Source organism: Podarcis liolepis (assembly GCF_965112155.1).
Source record: "Podarcis liolepis genome assembly, chromosome: 4".
In the NCBI taxonomy this organism is placed as follows: domain Eukaryota; kingdom Metazoa; phylum Chordata; class Lepidosauria; order Squamata; family Lacertidae; genus Podarcis; species Podarcis liolepis.
In genome coordinates this window covers 31748128-31767777 of record NC_139558.1, presented here as the reverse complement: position 1 = coordinate 31767777, position 19650 = coordinate 31748128, and the positions used below count along the sequence as shown (strand labels likewise).

The window sequence follows — 19650 nt, the reverse complement described above, 5'->3', positions numbered from 1 at the left end:
TCCAGGCCTGCTTTTATGAGGAGTTCGCCTCCTTTGAGATCTGTTTACAACTTATGCATTAAAGTAAAGGTTATGTGGTTGATTTAAAAAAGAAAGAAGGAATGTAACAATTGCCTTCCTGGATCAGGGCAAGATCCATCTAATATATCCTGTTTGCAGGCTTCTCATGAACATTTGGTTGGCCACTGTGATAAAGGTAAAGGTAAAGGACCCCTGGACTGTTAAGTCCAGTCAAAGGCGACTATGGGGTGCGGCGCTCATCTCGATTCAGGCCAAGGGAGCCGGTGTTTGTCCACAGACAGCTTTCTGGGTCATCTGGCCAGCATGACTAAACTGCTTCGGAACACCGTGACGGAAGCCAGAGTGCATGGAAACACCATTTACGTTCCCGCCACAGTGCTACCTATTTATCTACTTGCACTGGCATGCTTTCAAACTGCTAGGTTGGCAGGAGCTGGGACAGAGAAACGGGAGCTCACCCCGTCGCGGGGATTCGAACCGCCGACCTTCCGATTGGCAAGCTCAAGAGGCTCAATGGTTTAGATCACAGTGCCACCTGTGTTCCGGCCACTGTGATAATCGGATGCTGGACAAGGAGGTCTTAACCAGCAGGTCTCTTCTTATGTTCTTAATCCTTCATTCTTCTTCCAACAACAGTCAGCCAGAAACCTATAGTTATTCAAAATCAGGGCACAAACAAGCAATGGTATTTCTCCATTGTATGACTCCGGTATCTAGAATTCAGAGATACACTGGCTTTATGGAGTTTATATATATTTTAATATCTATCAGGTGTTGAGTAGTGGGGGTACTACTACAACAAAATGTTGCAGTGTGGAGTGGTCCTGTTCAGGGTTCTAGCTAGTCTGTCATGGATGCTTTCAGGATAATACATACCATGCCTCCTGCTTCCCACCCAACTCAGCCTTCTGTGGCTATTCAGTTCTTCTTTGGCTGTTTTGGTTTGTGAAGGTTTTTCCCACCATCTCCCTTAGGTTTTTGTTTCCTAAGTATATATTTTGGTACTTCTGCAAGCTTTGGGTTTCCCTCAAGCTTGCTGATACCACTACAGTCCAGCTAGGTGAGTTCCACTGTTAGAAAGAATGATCGATCTTTTTGTTCTGGTAATTTCATCCCAACAAAAAATGGATCTAAGTTATATAGGTTTTAAATACCCAGAGTTTTCTTTTTGAAAACGAAAAATAGCCTGGGACAAAACAACAACAACATCAACAACGGAGAAATCTGTTGATTTTTGTCACTTGGGTGCTCTTTGTTCTAACCCAGGCTTCCTCAACCTCGGCCCTCCAGATGTTTTTGGCCTACAACCCCCATGATCCCTAGCTAGCAGGACCCGTGGTCAGGGATGATGGGAATTGTAGTCTCAAAACATCTGGCGGGCTGAGGTTGAGGAAGCCTGTTCTAACCCATGTTAAAGTATTGGGATAAATAAATAAAAAGGTCCCTGGACTTTTGAAACAAAAGCAGAAACCAGGGAAACAAACCTAAATGCTCTTCTTCTGATGCAAAAACAAGTGGGTAAAATTATATCTCTGGTTCACTTTTCATTGCAGAATTTAAACAGAAGTCTACATTGTTACCTGCACTGCAGCTTCTGGACATTTTACATTGGAATTTTAGCTTGGAGTAGGGGAAAAAAAACCCTTTCCAACCTGCTTATGTGGCAGAGCAGGGTCCTCATATTATTTGTACTGTAGATATAGAGAGGAAGGTGGCACTTTTAAATGATCAGTTGGCTGAAATAATATGGCATGCTGCATATTTGGAGAGCTAGTGAGTCAAAGTAATCAAATGAGTCAAAGTAAACAACATTTGAGGTAATGGATTTCCTTTGAATTTTAAGAAAGGTGTCTACTCTTATCTGTGATTAACTGAGATACCATGCATCACCATATATGCTGTGCAAACAACAACCACCCAGCAGAAACTCTAATATAGGGGAAATAAAAAGAAGCACAGTGCACAATAGAATTATGAAATACAAATATTTAAAATATATTTTAAAAATATATATAACAGGAGTAGCAATGTCCAAAAGCAATCAAAAGCAGCATAAAACAAATTATTGATTTGATGCCTGTCATCAATGTCTTTAAAGACCATCTGAAAACAGGAAGAAATGGAACCTGAGAGATCTGATCCAGGAGCATGTTCCATAGTTGTGGTGTCACCACTAAGAAGGCCCTGTCCTTAGTGCCATATTTTCAATAGAGAAAATTTAGGTGTGTATTCTAGATGTGACTGCCTATTCACTTTCAGGGGTGGTGGTGGACATCAGGCTATTTTAAATAGTACCAGCATCTATTTCTTTTTAAACGCTGATTCAGTTTAATAGCCTCTGAACAGCAAGGCTATGGTTCTTTGGGGTTTATGAAAATGTAAATTTTGTGACTGGTGCTAACAACCGAATTCGGTTGAGTGAACACATGCATCATAGTGATGGTTCACCCACCTGCTCTCTTGTCTCTAACTTATACAAAGCAATTAGAAAAACATACCAATTTGGTCTTGTGTGTAAAGACCCTCCCTTAAATTATGGCAGGGAGCTGAAATGTATAACTGTCCTGCAGTATGATTATTCTATTATTTATCAATACCAAGTGTAATTCATCTCCTTCCTATTCATCACAAATAAGACAATTTTCTCGACACCAGTACCAATTCATAGTTCACCCTCAACTTTCAAATGTTTGAATCCAAGCCTGAGTCATTCCTTCCTTAAAAATGTAATGAAAGTAATCCACTCATTCATCCTTGGCTTCAAAATGAGAGAATACTCTGACTGATGCATTTCATATGTCTGCCTCTCGCAAAATCTAATGTGATGTTTATTCCTTGCCAGAAAGACAGATGATCGTCTAGGGGGTTGCCTTGCTCTCAGATGCTTTCTCGTGGCATACGCAGAAGAAATAGCAGGCAGGAGTGCTAAAAGTTCCTAAGAGGAACCATGCATCACTGAAATTAAATTGAACGTTCCACTGGAAAAAGAAAATCACACAGACTGCAAGGTGGATATCTATGCATGGAGCAACCCAAATAAAGAGATGGACTTTTTCTCTCCTACACTACCCCTTCCTATAGATTCCATTCCTATGGATTCCACCCACAGATTCCACTCTCTGGAGGCTAAAGGCAGGGATGGGATAATGTGCCACTTTTTGTACTCTCTAATCTCCACCTATAAACCCCTGAATCCTGAGTTTTCAAACAAAACAATTCCAACTCTCTCTCTCTCTCTCTGTGCAATGATTCTCATTCCATCTGTTTGTAATGGAATGTTTTTTAGTATAGTCTCAAAGTGCAGCAGTGACCTCTGTTGATAACAGGTTGTAATGAACTCCAAAACCCACAAGTGGGCAATACTTTAGGACCAACCAATTTGATAGGTTTTAGGCAACAACCTGTTTATTTTGCATCTCTTTTGTTGAAATTATAAACACTATATATTTGCATGTAGATCTGCAGAGAAAGCATAGCAAAACCCAGTTTAGTGGGAATTTACAGCTTAGTGAGACAGTTTAGAGCTATTCCAATCTGGGTTCAGGCCTGGCGATGGAACTGAGTCACCCTTGGTCACACAGGCGGCGAGTTTGCACCCGACAAGTTCTGTAATGGATCCTCTGTAGCTTCATATGAGTGGCATGAGTCCAAGTATCATCCCACTTTCTGTGTGCAGGGAGCGGGAGTCGATGGGAGTGGTTTTGGAGATTTCTGTTTCACACCACTTCCCTATGATTTGTTTACCTGCAAGATATTCAGACAAAATGATACCTCCACAAGGCTTCATGGAGATTTCAGCAGATACATTCCAGAGGTTAAGTTGGTGTCAGTAGTTACCTAAACATGTGGCATCATTCCTTTCAATTTCTTTACATTAATACGTAGTATTTTTGAATTACAATATAGTCAATAAGTTCATCATCTCAGCAATGGCATCCTGCGAGGATTTCTGTGGTCAAAAGGCAACTTCCCACTTTTTCTTTCTCCCTCCCCCCAACTAACCCATACATGACAGTATCTGAGGAGAAAATGCCTGAACAGGTTAGCTGTAACTCTCTGTGTCTAAGCTACAGTTCATCCTAGAACACCCATTGCAAAAATGCCTGATTGCAATGGGTGTTCTAGGATGAGCTGTAGCTCAGACACACACAGTTACAGCTAACCTGTTCTAGGTAAAGGTAAAGGGACCCCTGACCATTAGGTCCAGTCGTGGCCGACTCTGGGATTGCGGTGCTCATCTCGCAATATTGGCTGAGGGAGCTGGCGTACAGCTTCCGGGTCATGTAGCCAGCATGACTAAGCAGCTTCTGGCGAACCAGAGCAGTGCACGGAAACGCCGTTTGCCTTTCCGCCAGAGCAGTACTTATTTATCTACTTGCACTTTGACGTGCTTTTGAACTGCTGGGTTGGCAGGAGCAGGGACCGAGCAACAGGAGCTCACCCCATTGCAGGGATTCGAACCACCGACCTTCTGATCAGCGAGTCCTAGGCTTTGTGGTTTAACCCACAGCATCACCCGTGTCCCATAACTGTCCTAACCTCCTATAAATTCACAAGGTGAGAGTTCTGGAATACTTTTTTTTTTAATGACTCTCCCCATACACATGCTCCTAACTCTGACATTTACTGACTGAAGGAACATTGAGGGTGTGGCGATAACCACGGGACTTTTTTCAATTCAGGCACAACCCACCGTTAGTGTGGGAATTAAAACCTCACTCGCTCTCTAATAGCAGCAGCGTATGACTGAAGGTGCTCACAATCAGCCCCAAATCCACTCCTACAAATGTCAGATCAAACAGCAACTATAAAAGGCAAGTGTGGAATGACCCAGAGCTTTTGAAGACCTGAGCTTTCCTGCCTCAGGCCTGCGTTAAACTCTGATGCACGAAAGAGATTGAAAGAGATCGTGCAGCCTGCAGCCATCATCAGCAATATGATGAACCACCTGTTTTTACTGCTTGTCTTGGATTGCCTAAGCGGCATGGGAAAGTTGGCAAGCAGCCAGCAGGTCTCCTGGAGGGCACACTCGGCCCGGAGAGATTATGAGCTGTGCAGACCATATCTGCTTAGGCCACCTTCTAGTTGGGCACGGTAAAGTGAATTCAACCTCAGCAAGCCAGCAGTGAGCATGCTTACTTATGGAGGGCTATGCTGAATGCGCTCACAAAGCCTGCTTTGGTCTTTGAAACCACCTTGCTCTCTAAAAGCTAGTGCTGAAGAGATTCACCTGAAAAGTTAAATGCACAGGCAGTGTGCCACTTCGAAACTACGAACTCTTGGGATTAATGAGCATGTGAGGCAGAAACTTTCACTAAGGCTTTCCTGCTTGGGCTGATTTCAAGCTTGCTGTTTTGCATGGGCATTTTGTGATCTGTTTTCAGCAGGCTGTGTTTTGCCTTATCACTGAGAGATCAGTCACTTTCGGAAAATAAGGCTGAAATGAAGTGATTAACACTGCAGGGCATAGGGCAGTGTATGTTTCATTAGGATAAAGCATGTAAATTTAGAGGCGAGACCTTTACTGATTTCCCTGTGAAGCAATTTTCATTACAACTGGAGTAGAGAATTTTGCTTAATACATGATATGAACACTGCACTGGAAATACACAAATGTAAGTCATGAAGAAAGAGAAACAAGTATTTACTTCCAAATAAGACAGTTGCCTGACTAATGGAGGCAGGCAAGATTTTGTGCAATATTTTTGCCCCCTCCCCAAAGCATGGGAGTCCAGATGGTTTGCCCCTTGCCCCAGCTGCTTTTGACTCATGATATAGTATAGATCTCACAATCTCCTTAAAAGGGAGCTTTATCATTCTTCCAGCAAGAGTCCCTTGTCCCTGGTTTATATCTATAGTACAAAACAGGAAGTTCCAAAGTTCCCACAGAAGAAAATATGAGGTGTCATGTGTTTCATTTGTGGACTTGACTGCGAGGACTCAACCTGAAAATCACCCCTTATCTGAGCACAAATGTGGCTGGTTTACAGGGATATATATATATATATATATATATATATATATATATCTGATTCACCAAAATTTCATCAGGCAGAGGTATTGTGATCGATGATAAAGAAGGGAAGGAAAGAATAATGAATGCCCATTCGACCAGACCACCAACATTTATTATGATTATGATTATGATTATGATTTTATTATTATTATTAGCAAATGCATGACAGTAAAACGAATAGTCATATCAAGCTTGTGGTAACATTACATAATGCTAGATATCTCTTGAAAGAACTTGATGCACTTCCAAATGGGCAGCTTAGCCATACTTTGGATCAAAATGCAAATCCTTTAATTGGTTATAGGCATCAAAATTCAAAGCTATTTCTACTTGGAAACAGATTTGTGCCTCATCCCATCATAGTCCTATGACATCCAGCTTCTGGGGATCTTGCTTATTCACATAAATGGGTTAAACAGAAAAATATGCATTTCATAGCATATAAATGGCTACTGGACTGTGGGGAAACTGCAGAAGTATAGAATTATGGCTGTATGTGCCTTACTGTATTTTTATGAAAACACAGCCTATAAATATTTCAATAAAGTTTTGCTTTTTTATTTATAGAGGCTTATCATTTTATGTTTTTAATAATTATCTTTTATGGTCAACCCAATCATGGGCTGAATAGGTTTCAAAAATAGCCATTACTTTTGCACAATCACAATATGTCCTTGACATGTTTTTCACATAGATGTATCTCCTCAGAAAGATAGGGTTTCGCCAAAACAATCCTTCAAAAAAGGATGTGAGGAATAAATGGTAATTTGAAGTTGTAAGGTTATTTTTACATATATTATCACACTGCTCTCTCCCTGACACACAACTATTGTCCTACAATTTCCTTCAATATTGCTTTCCCCACTTAAAATAATATTCTACATGCAATATTGAGCTAAGGGACTGGAGACTGTTGTCATTTCTGGAAAGCAATCATAGCTTTCTGGTCCATTTTATGAACTCCCCCCCCCCCCCCAGAATTCAGGGCAATTGGATAAATAATGCATATGCTTAGGCCTCACCCTTGTTAGGAAGCAAACACACAGAATAATCAGCTGTGCATTTGCTCCTAAAGACAAAGGACTCAGAATGGAGTGGCGCAATCTCCAAGATCACTTCTGTCCTCCAGTTATATCCATGAACAATGTATTCTATCGTACTGCGAACCCTACTCAAGATTAACTCCACGACTTTGACGTAGACAAATAAGATTGTGTAATGAGATATGCTCAGTCCAAGATTTCTTGTTTAACCAATTGAATTGTTTCAACACAGGAAATACAATGTTCCCCAGAAAAATGAATCTGTTCCAGCTGCTACAAATTCAACAATGTGACGTTCCCCGTTACAGATCTGTCCTGCTTCAGTAAAAGCTGTTCACAGAGACCATTTGATTTGAAATCAAATGAGGCAGTGTGCTACAATGGTTAGGGTCCATGAACATAGCCAAGGGGAGCGGGGAGGGGAAGCTGCCCCCCTAAATCAATCAAAACCAATACAAATCTGAGGTTCTGCACCCCCTCAACAAAAGTCTGCCCCCTCTAACACAAATCCTAGCTACGCCCATGTTAAGGTCCCACTCTGCAGCCCGTGGGACTCAGCTTCAAATCCCAACTGCTGAACCTTGATACTTCCTGGTCTCTTTGTCCTTTCGGTGCATATCAAAGAACCACCACAGAAGTATCATTTTTAGGGTTCCTTCCTTCCTAAGGAGCCGTAGCAGTTCAACAGGCCTTAAAGGTAAAGGGACCCCTGACCATTAGGTCCAGTTGTGACCGACTCTGGGGTTGCGGCGCTCATCTTGCTTTATTGGCCGAGCCAGCCGGCGTACAGCTTCCGGGTCATGTGGCCAGCATGACTAAGCCGCTTCTAGCGAACCAGAGCAGTGCACGGAAACACCGTTTACCTTCCCGCCAGAGTGGTACCTATTTATCTACTTGCACTTTCGAACTGTGCTTTTGAATTAGATTAAATGTGTTGTGTAGACATGCTAGGAATCAAGCAAGCCTTGATTTTTCAGTGCCACATTCAGTAACCACCTAGCTGCCTTGTAAGTATTGTTTAACCATAGTAAGATGGCCTATGCATCTTGCTACAATGGCACATCAGTTCCATCTGTAGGCAGCTGCTGAGTGTACATGCCACTTGGGGGGCAATTCTCTTTCTTGTTTAATTCTGCACTGGATTACAGCCTAGCTCAAATATATATAGTACATGTAACAAAAGCCTGCAAGAAGCCTACTACTGTGTATTAAACATTGTGGCTGGCCAACAATTCTTAAACTGACATGTTTGCATAGGATTGAACTGGTTTGTATTAAGAATCGTAAATATTGTTTACATTACTGCTGATACTTTGCCTCTTTCCAAGGGGAGTAAATTATTTGTAACACTGGCTGCATGCATGGCTGCTTCAAGGCATTTTGCTGTCTGAAGTCAAGATGACAACCCTCCCCATTCCATGTACAGAAGCTGACTGCATGGAGAGCTGAATCTTACTGGTACTCCAGTACTGGTGACAGGATCGCATGCTGCACTTACTTGGAACATCAGGCTAGTTTAGGGAGCTATGTGCAAGCTGGTGTGGCATATTTTTCCAACAGAAAGGAATGGTTGGATACTTCAGATGTCCACAGCCACAGTGAAGCTGCCACTGCTCCTCAGGACCTGTGGCCCAAGTCAATCATCTCACCCTGCCTTTTGTGCCTATAGTAGAAAATATCTCAGTACCTGCATTTTGCAGAGGTAAAGGCAGGTTGGGATGGCCAATCAGGAAAACGGCAGAACCAGGGAAATGGCAGAAAGGAAAGGATTAAGCGGTCCCTTTCTTTCAGCAGTTGTCCACTCAATATTGCAGCCTCCTGAGCCTGGTGTTGGTTTAAAATGAAACGGGGGAAAGATAAATGCAACTGCTTCCCTAATGCAGTTTCAGTCTCAGAAATCTCCAAAGTGGGTTTTAAATATTTATGAAAATTATGCTTACATTTGGAAAATGCCCTGTTGTGCCCCAACGTGATTTCGAATGCATCCTTTACATGGTGTATCATAATACAGAAACCCGAAGTCGTGTTTCTTAAACCAAATGAAAATAAAAACAATTCTTTTTTTATGCTACATTGTCTGATGTTGATTTTAGAGTCCGATCAATTGTGCTGCAATTTGGCATTTGCTTTTCGATTTTGAAATAACTTTTGTTTAAATATTAAGCAGGTACTTCTGTATGAGCCTAAAAGGTTATTAAACGTGGTCGAGATGTCTGTGTCGTCTCTAGTTTGGCTCTACATTGTCACATTGTCTGTGATCTCCTTTTACCACACATCAGTGTTCCAAATGGGGAACATCCAACAAGTCCATTAATAAAATGCATTAGTGCCCCAATGGGGAAAGGATGATGAATTCCTAGTTATTTCTGTGGCTAAGAAAATACATTGTGGCAATAGCCAGAACTTCAAACACACCCGCACTTCTTGGGCGTGAGGTTTTCTATTCATTCAGTGGAATGTTGCTACAGTCCTCAAATCCACATAGAATCTACATGCCTAGGAGGCTTGCCTTCACAAGGGTGTGGGCTGATGGTCATGAGACAATTGTCATGAGAACAAGTACTCAGGGTGAGGCAAGTGACTGTTTCAAATGGAGAGGGAGAGGTTTTTTATTTATTTATGTGCCTTTATTAATGTTGTGCTGTCACACACTGTCATTTAATCATTAATTACGAGTTGTTTTTTAATTGGAATTTGTTGTTTCCTACTTTTGAGTGTTCAAATCACACATTATCTTGTTACAACTCTTAGAACAACTCTGAAGGGCAGGACCCATTTTAAAGATGTGGAGCTGGGTGTTAGAATAAGAGCTTGCCTTAATACCACCCAGCAAATTCACTGCTAAAATCTGGGGCTTCCTGATTTGTCTCACAGCCCATTCAGCAGCTCTTATTATATTATTTGCCACAAAGAGTTAATTGGCCACAGAAACAACATGATAGCCTGTCTGTGTACAAAGCTTAATGGGTAGCCTAATATTCTTCCATAAGTGGCAACTCCATATCAGTTTTTCTAAAAGATCAAAATAAATAAAAATCCCTGAATAATTGAGTGCCGTGATAGAAAAAGACCTGATTCCACAGGACAATTCCAGTGCTTCTAATTAATCAGAGTAATCCAACCTGAATTATCCAGGCTATGAGACGCTTGGCTTCCTAGTATCTAATTCTGAACTGACACAAAACTATGGGCACCTAGTCATGGATATTATTGGAAGCAGAATTCTATTTATTCACCCCGGGGTTGGCAGCATCCAAGACATCAACACTAATATGATCGTAAGTGCAAACAAGTGCAAAGCTCTCAAGGGAGTCAGTGACATGTCCTTTCCAAGGGCTTTTGAAATATTAAGCTTGAGATATGTGTGTGCATGCATGCTGCTGAGTGAGAGATCCATAGCTCACTCATAAAGCCCATGATTTTCAATGCAAAGCGCCCCATGTTCAATTTCCACCATCTCAAAGCATAGGGCTGGAAAAGAGTCCCTGTCTGACATCCTGGGCAGCCATTGCTAACCATTCTGGGTTGGATGGACGATGTTCTGGCTCTACAAGGTATCTTCCTGCATTCCTATGAACATCTGACCTTCTAGCTGTTGCTGGACTACAACTCCCATCATTGTCGCAGCCAAACGCACCAGATGGACTGTCCCAGCCGAATAGGCGCCAGTATCCAGGTAAGCTTAGCTCCTCGCTGTCGTGCCTGCTCCTCACACCTCAGGTAGTTTGCCTGCCTCCCCCTTCCCCAAGAAACGGCAACTGAGGGAGGGGGTGACGTGCCGGGCGCTCCATTCCCCCGCCCCCTCCCTTCGCCCCAGAGATTTGGCGCGCGCCGGGAAGCAGCAGCAGCCGCCGCCGCCGGTGTGTTTCCGACCGGCTGGGCGGGCGCGTGTCTATTTGCAGCCCTGCCTGTGCCTCGTGTGGGTGACCTTCGGTGAACCCGAGGCGGGTCTGCCGGCGGCACCACCTGTCCCGGCTGAGGGAGGGGAAAGAGAGCGGAAGACTCTGAGGCAAAGCTGGGAGCCACCACCGGCCTCGGACCCTGCCCGGCCCTCCTTCTCCTCCTAGCGCCGCAGCAACCAGCCTCGCGCGCGCCCTGCCGAGCACTGAAAAGCGCCTGGCGAGGCGACACGGGTTGGGCGAGGCGGACCCTCGAGAAAGGGGCGGGGCCAGCAAGCAGCAGGTGCGCGCGAGCTGCCCGCCTCCCGGCCGCGTGACGCCTGTCTCCCCCTGCAGGCGGCGAGCGCAGGACCCCCCGACGCCCCACAGCGCCGCCGACCATGGCGCAGCTGAGGCGAGCGGGCAGCCGCGCGCTCCTCCGCTCCCTTTCCTAGCCGCGCCTGAGGGAGGGAAAGCGGCGGCAGCTCCACGAGATGGGCGCTTCTCGGGGCCCCCGCCGGCCGGGCCCCTGGCTGGCGCTGCTGGCTTGGCTTCTGCTGCTTTTGCCAGGCGACGTCTCCTTCGCCCTGTCGGAAAGCGGAGCGCCCGAGCCGGCGGCGATGCTGGGCGTCAGCCCCACTCCCGGGGCGGAGACCCCTGCGCCTGCGCCGCCCAGCGGGACCCCCTTCGAGGAGACTAGGCTGCACGTCTTCACCTTGGATTACCTGCACGTGAGGGTGCCCTTCGAGATCACCCTGTGGATCCTGCTGGCTTCTTTGGCCAAGATCGGTAAGGGGCGGGAGAACCCCACCAGGTCGTTTTCGAGTTTTTCTTCAGGGGAACAGGCATGTTGCCCCCATCCAGCTTGCGGTTGATCTCCAAGTAGCCCCCTTTTCCCAGCCTAAACCCTCTTCTGTGGGGAGACAGAATTATAGAGTTGGAAAGGGACCCAGGGGTCATCTAGTCCAACCCGCAGCAATAGAGGAAGCTCAGCTAAAGCTGATGGCTCCCCCAACCTCTGCTAAAACAACCTCCAAGGAATCTGAATTCAGATTGAAATTCCCAGGTGTCAGAAAAGGTTATTTATGTATGCCACTACTGTGGCATCCGGTGTTTTGTTAGCCAAAAAATGGAAAACTAGTGAGGTCCCAACCAAAGAAGAATGGCAACTTAAGTTGGCAGAATATGCAAAGCTTGCAGGCTTAACATATAGAATAAGAGAACCAGAAGAACATAATGTTTAGATCGGAAAACATTTATTGAATATATGGGCTGAAAATGCTGGCAGCATTAAGATAAATCCAACGAGTTTTGACGGATGTAATAATGGAATACTGAATTTTGTAATAGTTTTTGTAAAATAGGCAGGGATTTGTGATATGTAAAATGAACCACGGAAAGAGAAGAAGGGAACTCATTGATATCTTAAGGATTGTAAAAATGAGTACTTTAAATTGTAAAACACAAATATATGCCTCCAAGGAAGGAGAGTCTACATTTGGGAAGTCAGATCGCTGCTGCTCTTTTTCTTCACGAATTGCCACAAGAAGCAGGACAAGGAGATCCTGTGCGGGCTCAACTTTGCTGCCTCCTCCTCTGCTTCTTCTTGTGGTGAAGATGTCTTTGCGCTGCAGTTGTTATGCATAAGGGAATCAGGGTGGATGCCTGTCACTGAAGAAGCAGTGAAGTAACAGGCATCTCTTTGCTTTCCTGACCTGACAAAGGTCTAGAGTGGAGATAAACATCTCTTGGGAGGATTCCTGCATAATAACTTGATGGTGTGTGTAACCTGAAGCTTTTATGCATTTTTGCTGGCTGGTTCTGTTTGTGTTTCTTCAAACAAAATGAGAGAAAGAAAGAGAAAGGTGGAGGGAGGGGGAGGTAAAAAATATTTTGTTTTAAAATAAATTTCATTAGAGTTTATAAAGAGAAATACAAAACTTAATCTCAAATATCTTTTTTTGTCCAACATTAAGCTAAGTAGGATAAAAACACAATGAAAAGAAAAAGAGACAGAGAGATGGAGAGATGAGAAAGAAGAAATAGGAAAGAGCTTTCAAGAGGAAATAGAAAAGATAAAGTTCAGAGATTTAAGAACTTCTGATTCATCATCTGCACGCTGTATATAAACAATAATCACTTCCTCCACTCTACTATAACACCTAACAAAACCACTTTCTATAAACAAACATTATCTTCAGCCTTCAAACCCAAATGTCGTTATTTCTTTTTCACGCAAAAAGTCTACGAGAGGTTTCCAATCTTTAGTAAACATGTCAGTTTTGCTATTCTTAATTTCAACAACCATTCATCTATTGTTGGTACTGATGAATCTTTCCGTCTTTGTGATATAATATGTGATTCTTCACATATGGCAGAGGGAAGGGCACGCCATCTTGCAGTGAATGTATGTGCAGTATTGCATATTTCATAATCAGTAGAAATCCTTTCAGCATTTCAACAGTTTTGATATAGCCCTTTTAGTAGTCCAGTTCCAGTGTAATCCCATGTCAGCATTATTCTCTTAGTTGTGCACACTGTCCAATATCAGAATGTGTTTAATTCTCCCAATGAAATTTAAATGAGATTTAAAAGTGCATAATTTTGAATGCATCCCACAACTGTTTTAAAGTACTAAGGGTGTTGCACTTACTTGGGAATAATCTCATTGAACTGATGGAGACAGTGGTCTCACCAGGATAAGGTTTTGGGGGCAGAGATCCAGAACCTCACTCAGCAGAATGAGTGGGATGACTCTCAAAAGCTGGCTTGCTTATTTATTTATTTCACTTAGAACCAGGACTCAAGGAGGCTCATGGAAAATGAAAGAAATGCAGATAAAACATAAAGGTAAACGACCCCTGACAGTTAAGTCCAGTCACGAATGACTCTGGGGTTGTGGTGTTCATCTCACTTTACTGGCCGAGGGAGCTGACGTTTGTCCGCAGACAGTTTTTCCAGGTCATGTGGCCAGCATGACTTATCTGCTTCTGGCGAAACCAGAGCAGCGCACGAAAATGCTGTTTACCTTCCCACTGGAGCGATACCTATTTATCTACTTGCACTGCATGCTTTTGAACTGTTAGGTTGGCAGGAGCTGGGACCGAGCAACAGGAACTCACCCTGTCATGGGGATTCGAACCGCTGACCTTCCGATCAGCAAGCCCTAGGCTCAGTGGTTTAGACCACAGCACCACCCATGTCCCAGATAAAACATACATAGCTTAAAAATATAAGAGATTATGGTTAAAAAGTAATTTATGTGGAATTAAAGTTTGAGCAGCGCTATGTAGATTCCAATAATAATAATAATAATAATAATAATAATAATAATAATAATAATAATAATTTCATTCTTTATATCCTGCCCATCTGGCTGGGTTTCCCCAGCCACTCTGGGCAGCTTACAGCACATAAAAATTATAAAACATCAGACACGGAAAATTTCCTGATACATGCACCTGATCAGTTTCAGTTGCTCTTCCAAAGAATTTTTATAACTACTGCATTCACTTATCATTGCAAACTATAAAAGTGCAGAAGAGTCATAAAAAGCAGTTCACAAGACACTAATGTACAAGGAAAGCTACGTTTTTAACTTTTATTCCTAGTCATCTAGGAAAGGCTGCTGTGAAATTTTGGAGCTTGCCAAAAGTCAAGGGCACTTAAGTGTCATCGTAGGATGCACTTCAGAACATAGCAACTTATGACTTCTAGTTGAATTCAGTGGTGAACTACCAATGGCTGATTCTGCTTCTGTGAACAAGAACCATAAAGCTATTTGGGAGCGGTTTATTTTCTTTTTCCATTGGGTAGCTGTGTTTTCAGTTCGTCAAGCTGTGTAATTATATGGGTTATATATAGAAAAGGAGAGGTATGGGTCAAATGTGAAATGTGACCTTTAGTGCCTGGGGGGAACCGTTTTGACATGGAAAAAGAAAATGAGCCATACAAGAAATACTGCAATGGGATTCACCTTTGGGCAACATACTCCTAAGCATGTTTGCTCAGGACTAAATCCCATGGGGTTCAATGGGGCCAGCACCCTAGTAAAGTGCTCTTAGGACTAAGTGCACTAAGACTGCAATCTAGAGCACATTGACTTGGGAGCAAGCCCCATTTAACACAGAGAGTTTTACCTGGATGTAGACATGGATAGGATTATGTTGTAGAAAATTTGACCAAGGTCCTTCAGAGTCTAAGAACCAATGACTGCCTGTGAACCAACTTCTTGCTTTGTTAGGACACAAGCAATAAAAAACAACGATTGGGCCTTATAAGTCCTTGCACCCAGTTTACCCTTCCTAAACTCTCATCCTTTGGCTTAAAGTGTGTGAATTCCTATAGAAGAAACCTTCTGGCCTTAAGATGAATGCTTGTCCTTCTCTGTGTAGCCTTCAACGTGGCACACTCAACATGCTGTTGGACAGAGTGCGCAGGATGGGAGTTTTGACTGTTCAGGTGAATTGTGATGGGATGGAAGGTGAGAGTTCTGCAGGCTCCTGACCCGTCCACTACTGGCCTCTGGTTCGGTATTAGGATCTTAGTCCAGTATCTCAGTTGGTGGTACAGGAATATTAGTTGACTATTCTCTTCTGAATCTGACATTGAACTAAGGCCATGGCATATTCATATCTGTGGTACAGATAGTCCCCTACTGCTGCTCAATCTATAGTGTCCTCAAAATATTGTACCTTAGCCCAGACTTAAAATGTTGTATTTTGCAAAATATTAAAGCCTGTCTCTCCTAGTTCCTCAGAACATTTACATTTAAAGGCCACAGTATTTGCTGGTTTTATGAATATTAACTTGATTCATATCAGTTTTATCTGTTCCTCTTGTAACATGTATTTTATTGCTTTTCTATGATTTTTACCTTGCCCGGGGGACAGGAATTGTGAAGATTGGGATAAAGCTTTCTTAAGTAGATAAATTCAGTGCAATCTTAATCATGTCTAGTCAGAAATAAGTCCTACTGATGTCAGTGGACCTCACTGTGAGATAAGTATGGTTAAGATTTACAGCCCTTACGGTTGCTTGGGACAGGGATATCTGAAGGACCATTTCCTTCAACATTATCCTGTCCATCTGACAGTAGCTGGAGAGGCCCTGCTGTGTGTCTGAGGATTGGTTGGTGGTGGGGATCTGGCAGAGGGTCTGCAGAACTCACTGTTGTGGAAGATCAGACTGTTCCCTTTCTTTGTGTCCTTCAGATACAGGACCATTTTTTAAAAAAAATTGACCGTCATGGTTTTGATTGGCACTTAAATTTTGTTGGTGAACATCACCCGACTGCATGGGCGTAGCAACGGGGGCAGCTGCCCTCCCATCAAGTAAAACAATAGAACTACAGTGGTACCTCAGGTTAAGTACTTAATTCATTCCGGAGGTCCGTTCTTAACCTGAAACTGTTCTTAACCTGAGGTACCACTTTAGCTAATGGCTCCTCCTGCTGCCACTGTGCCACCGGAGCACGATTTCTGTTCTCATCCTGAAGCAAAGTTCTTAACCCAAGGTACTATTTCTGGGTTAGCGGAGTCTGTAACCTGAAGCGTATGTAACCCGAGGGACCACTGTACTTAACTAACTGACCAATCATGTTGGTTCTGGCCCTCCTAAGAAAAGTCCTACTCCTTTCCCCAACGAAAACCCTGACTACACCCATGCCCCAGATACATACCATAATATCTGGATTTTTGCTCTTGGTTTATTGTATGATGCTTTTTCTCTCAGCTGTATGTTGTTAGGTGCCTTCAGCATCCCTTCACTGAGGTGTAAATTTATACCAATAGGTGCATAAGTAGATAATTTAAGGGCAGCATGGCACTGGCTTTCATTTTGTGCACAAGTTAACCATCTCTCTCTCTCTCCCCCAACCTTCCCTCTGTGCTTTCATTCTGAAGGTTTCCACCTGTACCACAAACTGCCCCACGTAGTGCCAGAGAGCTGCCTCCTTATTCTGGTTGGATTAATTCTAGGTGGAATTATGTTTGGAGTACAAGAAAAGTCCATAACGGTGATGAACAGTGACGCCTTTTTCTTGTACCTTCTGCCCCCAATTGTCCTCGATGCCGGCTACTTTATGCCAACGCGCCTCTTCTTTGAGAACTTTGGCACCATTGTCTGGTACGCAGTTGTAGGGACTCTTTGGAACGCATTTGGCATCGGCATTTCCCTCTTTGCCATTTGCCAGATTGAAGTATTCGGCCTGAGCGATATCACTCTGCTGCAGAGCCTGCTTTTCGGCAGCTTGATTTCAGCCGTGGATCCCGTGGCAGTGCTGGCCGTTTTTGAAAACATTCATGTCAACGAGCAGCTGTACATCCTAGTTTTTGGGGAGTCGCTGTTGAATGATGCTGTAACGGTGGTAAGTCACTTTGCTTAAGTGTTCTTTGCTTAAGTGTTCTCCACACTGAGAGCCACTGTGGTGTAGTGGTTAAGAGCAGTAGTCTCATAATCTGGGGAACCGGGTTCGAGTCTCTGCTTCTCCACATGCAGCTGCTGGGTGACCTTGGGCCAGTCACACTTCTTTGAAATCTCTCAGCCCCACTCATCTCACAGAGTGTTTGTTGTGGGGAGGGAAGGGAAAGGAGAATGTTAGCCGCTTTGAGACTCCTGAAGGGGAGTGAAAGGCGGGGTATCAAATCCAAATTACTCTTCTTCTTCTTCTTCTTCTTCTTCTTCTTCTTCTTCTTCTTCTTCTTCTTCTTCATTGTTTTGAACTCTCCCCACTTCCCACATTTCTTTCAGCTATATAACAGAGTGAAAGGGAAGAAGCTGGGGCTTTATTGTGTTTTAGGAAAAAATAATTAGAGCAGAAAAATGCCTGCGATACATGCTAATGGATTTAGTACTGGATCTTTTAAGCAATTTGTGCACTTTGTAACATTTTGGGTCGTTTTAATCAGGAAGCAGAAGTGTCTTTGTGAAAGGGGCCAGAAGAGGTCTTTAGCACTGAATGAGTAATAGGGCAAGTAGGTCTGCTGATCGAATGGCTTTTGCAAACAGATGTTTCGGTCACTACCTCGTTGTGAATATACATTACCTACCTGCTTGTAGGTGGACTGAGATTGCCAGTTTATTTTATGCAGCACACTTTGCAGCCGTTACATGGGAGCAATGTTTAATCATTAACTGGATTGGTTTTCAAAAGATCATAGACCTCATCCATCTACCAATTCCCCAAGCTATCCATTTCCATATGAATGAATAATCACACCAGGAACATTGCTAGACTTTGTACTTACCTCAGGTTCCTTTTGGAAAAGTATTGCTGCACTGATCGCTTCCTGCTATAATTGTTTTAATTGCCACTTTATGGGTAGTATAATGACTCGCACCTATATAAGCACATGCACACCACACAATGCATGGATTCACACACCTGAACAAGCACACATAAGAAGGGGAAGTGTGTGAATGGGTGGTAGTTGTCGCATACCTCAGGGCAGGCTCATGCAGAGCTTGTCCGAGGCCTGGGGTGGAAGTCTTGTTATAAACTAAACTAAACTAAACTAAAAAAAAAAAAAAAAAAGCCAGTCCCTAGCAAGTCCCCTCACCAGCCACCTTAGCTGTCCAAGGCGTGGTTTGGTCAACCTCTTCCAGCTAGCTCTTGCAACCCAAGATACACAACTACTGAGAGCTCATGTGGCAGACTGAACGTTGTGAAGCATCTTGTCCACATCCTGCCACCACAGTAAGGGAAACCGCTCCTAAATAAATTTAACTAGACAGTGCACTGGACGCTGCCCTAGAACTGCCCCAATAGTGAAGTCTACTTCAGAGTGAATCTGAGTAGCTTTGCCCTTAAAGTGCTTACCGTTGGTCTCCCAAGATTTTGAAGGCCCCAGAAATCAGCTGGATTCAACAGTCTGAAGCGGTGCTATGCTGGAAATTTCTCATACATTTTCCAGACCGTTCTCTACCAATAAGTGAGATAAGAAATTGCATCTGAGAATAATCAAAGGGAAGAGAAAACTTTGGCAAAGTTCTGAGTGGTGAGGTACAGTTTTTTGTTTGATGCAATTGTCTTAAATTTGAGATGGTCGAGGGGTGTCTTTCATTCTACAAATTATCTAACCTGCATTGCAGGGAGTTGGACTAGATGACCCTCGTGGTCCCTTACAATTCTATGATTCTAACCAGTGGTCTGCGCTCTGAGGCCTTCCTGGGTGCCCAGGCTTCAGTCAAGGCCCAGGGGAAGACATCATGAGGTAATTCCACCTATTTACCCACTCCAGCAACAAAATCCTTCCAAGCCGATCCTTTTTTCTATGTTTAACACGAAATTACCTGACCTTCTTCATGTTGCTGAGCGAAATTGCTATGGCCATGGCAATGTTCTGTATTGGAGATGATCAATTAAACCTGTTCAGTCCGGGCATCCCGTAAAATCAACACCCTGTGATGCCTTACTATGTTTCAAACCAATGTAGCATAATTCACAACATGCTAATGTAAGTCCTTCTTGACTGTACTTTCTTCAAAGTAAAAAATTAAAATAAATGAAAAGGACTAAAAAAACTTGATTCCCTTCTCGCCCATATAATGTATCTGATCTAATAATATGAAAAGCGTATTTCACCAGCCAAGCTCTGGAGATTTATGGAATATTTATAAAAAGTGCTAGTATTATTCTAGGGACATAAGAGCATAAAACGAGCTGTGCAAGTTAAGACCATAAATTCATCTA

The 19650-nt window shown here is 43.3% G+C and overlaps 1 protein-coding gene across 1 annotated transcript in view; it reads left to right on the top strand.

Annotated features, from left to right (window-relative positions):
* The first annotated feature begins 10986 nt into the window (after positions 1 to 10986).
* Positions 10987 to 19650, top strand: part of SLC9A2 (solute carrier family 9 member A2) — a 28361-nt gene continuing 19697 nt past the window's right edge. Inside the window, exons 1-2 of the mRNA XM_083501469.1 lie at positions 10987 to 11747; positions 16862 to 17325. Of these exons, the coding sequence (XP_083357595.1) occupies positions 11453 to 11747; positions 16862 to 17325 (759 nt within the window). The 5' untranslated portion in view covers positions 10987 to 11452. The remainder of the gene's footprint in view (positions 11748 to 16861; positions 17326 to 19650) is intronic.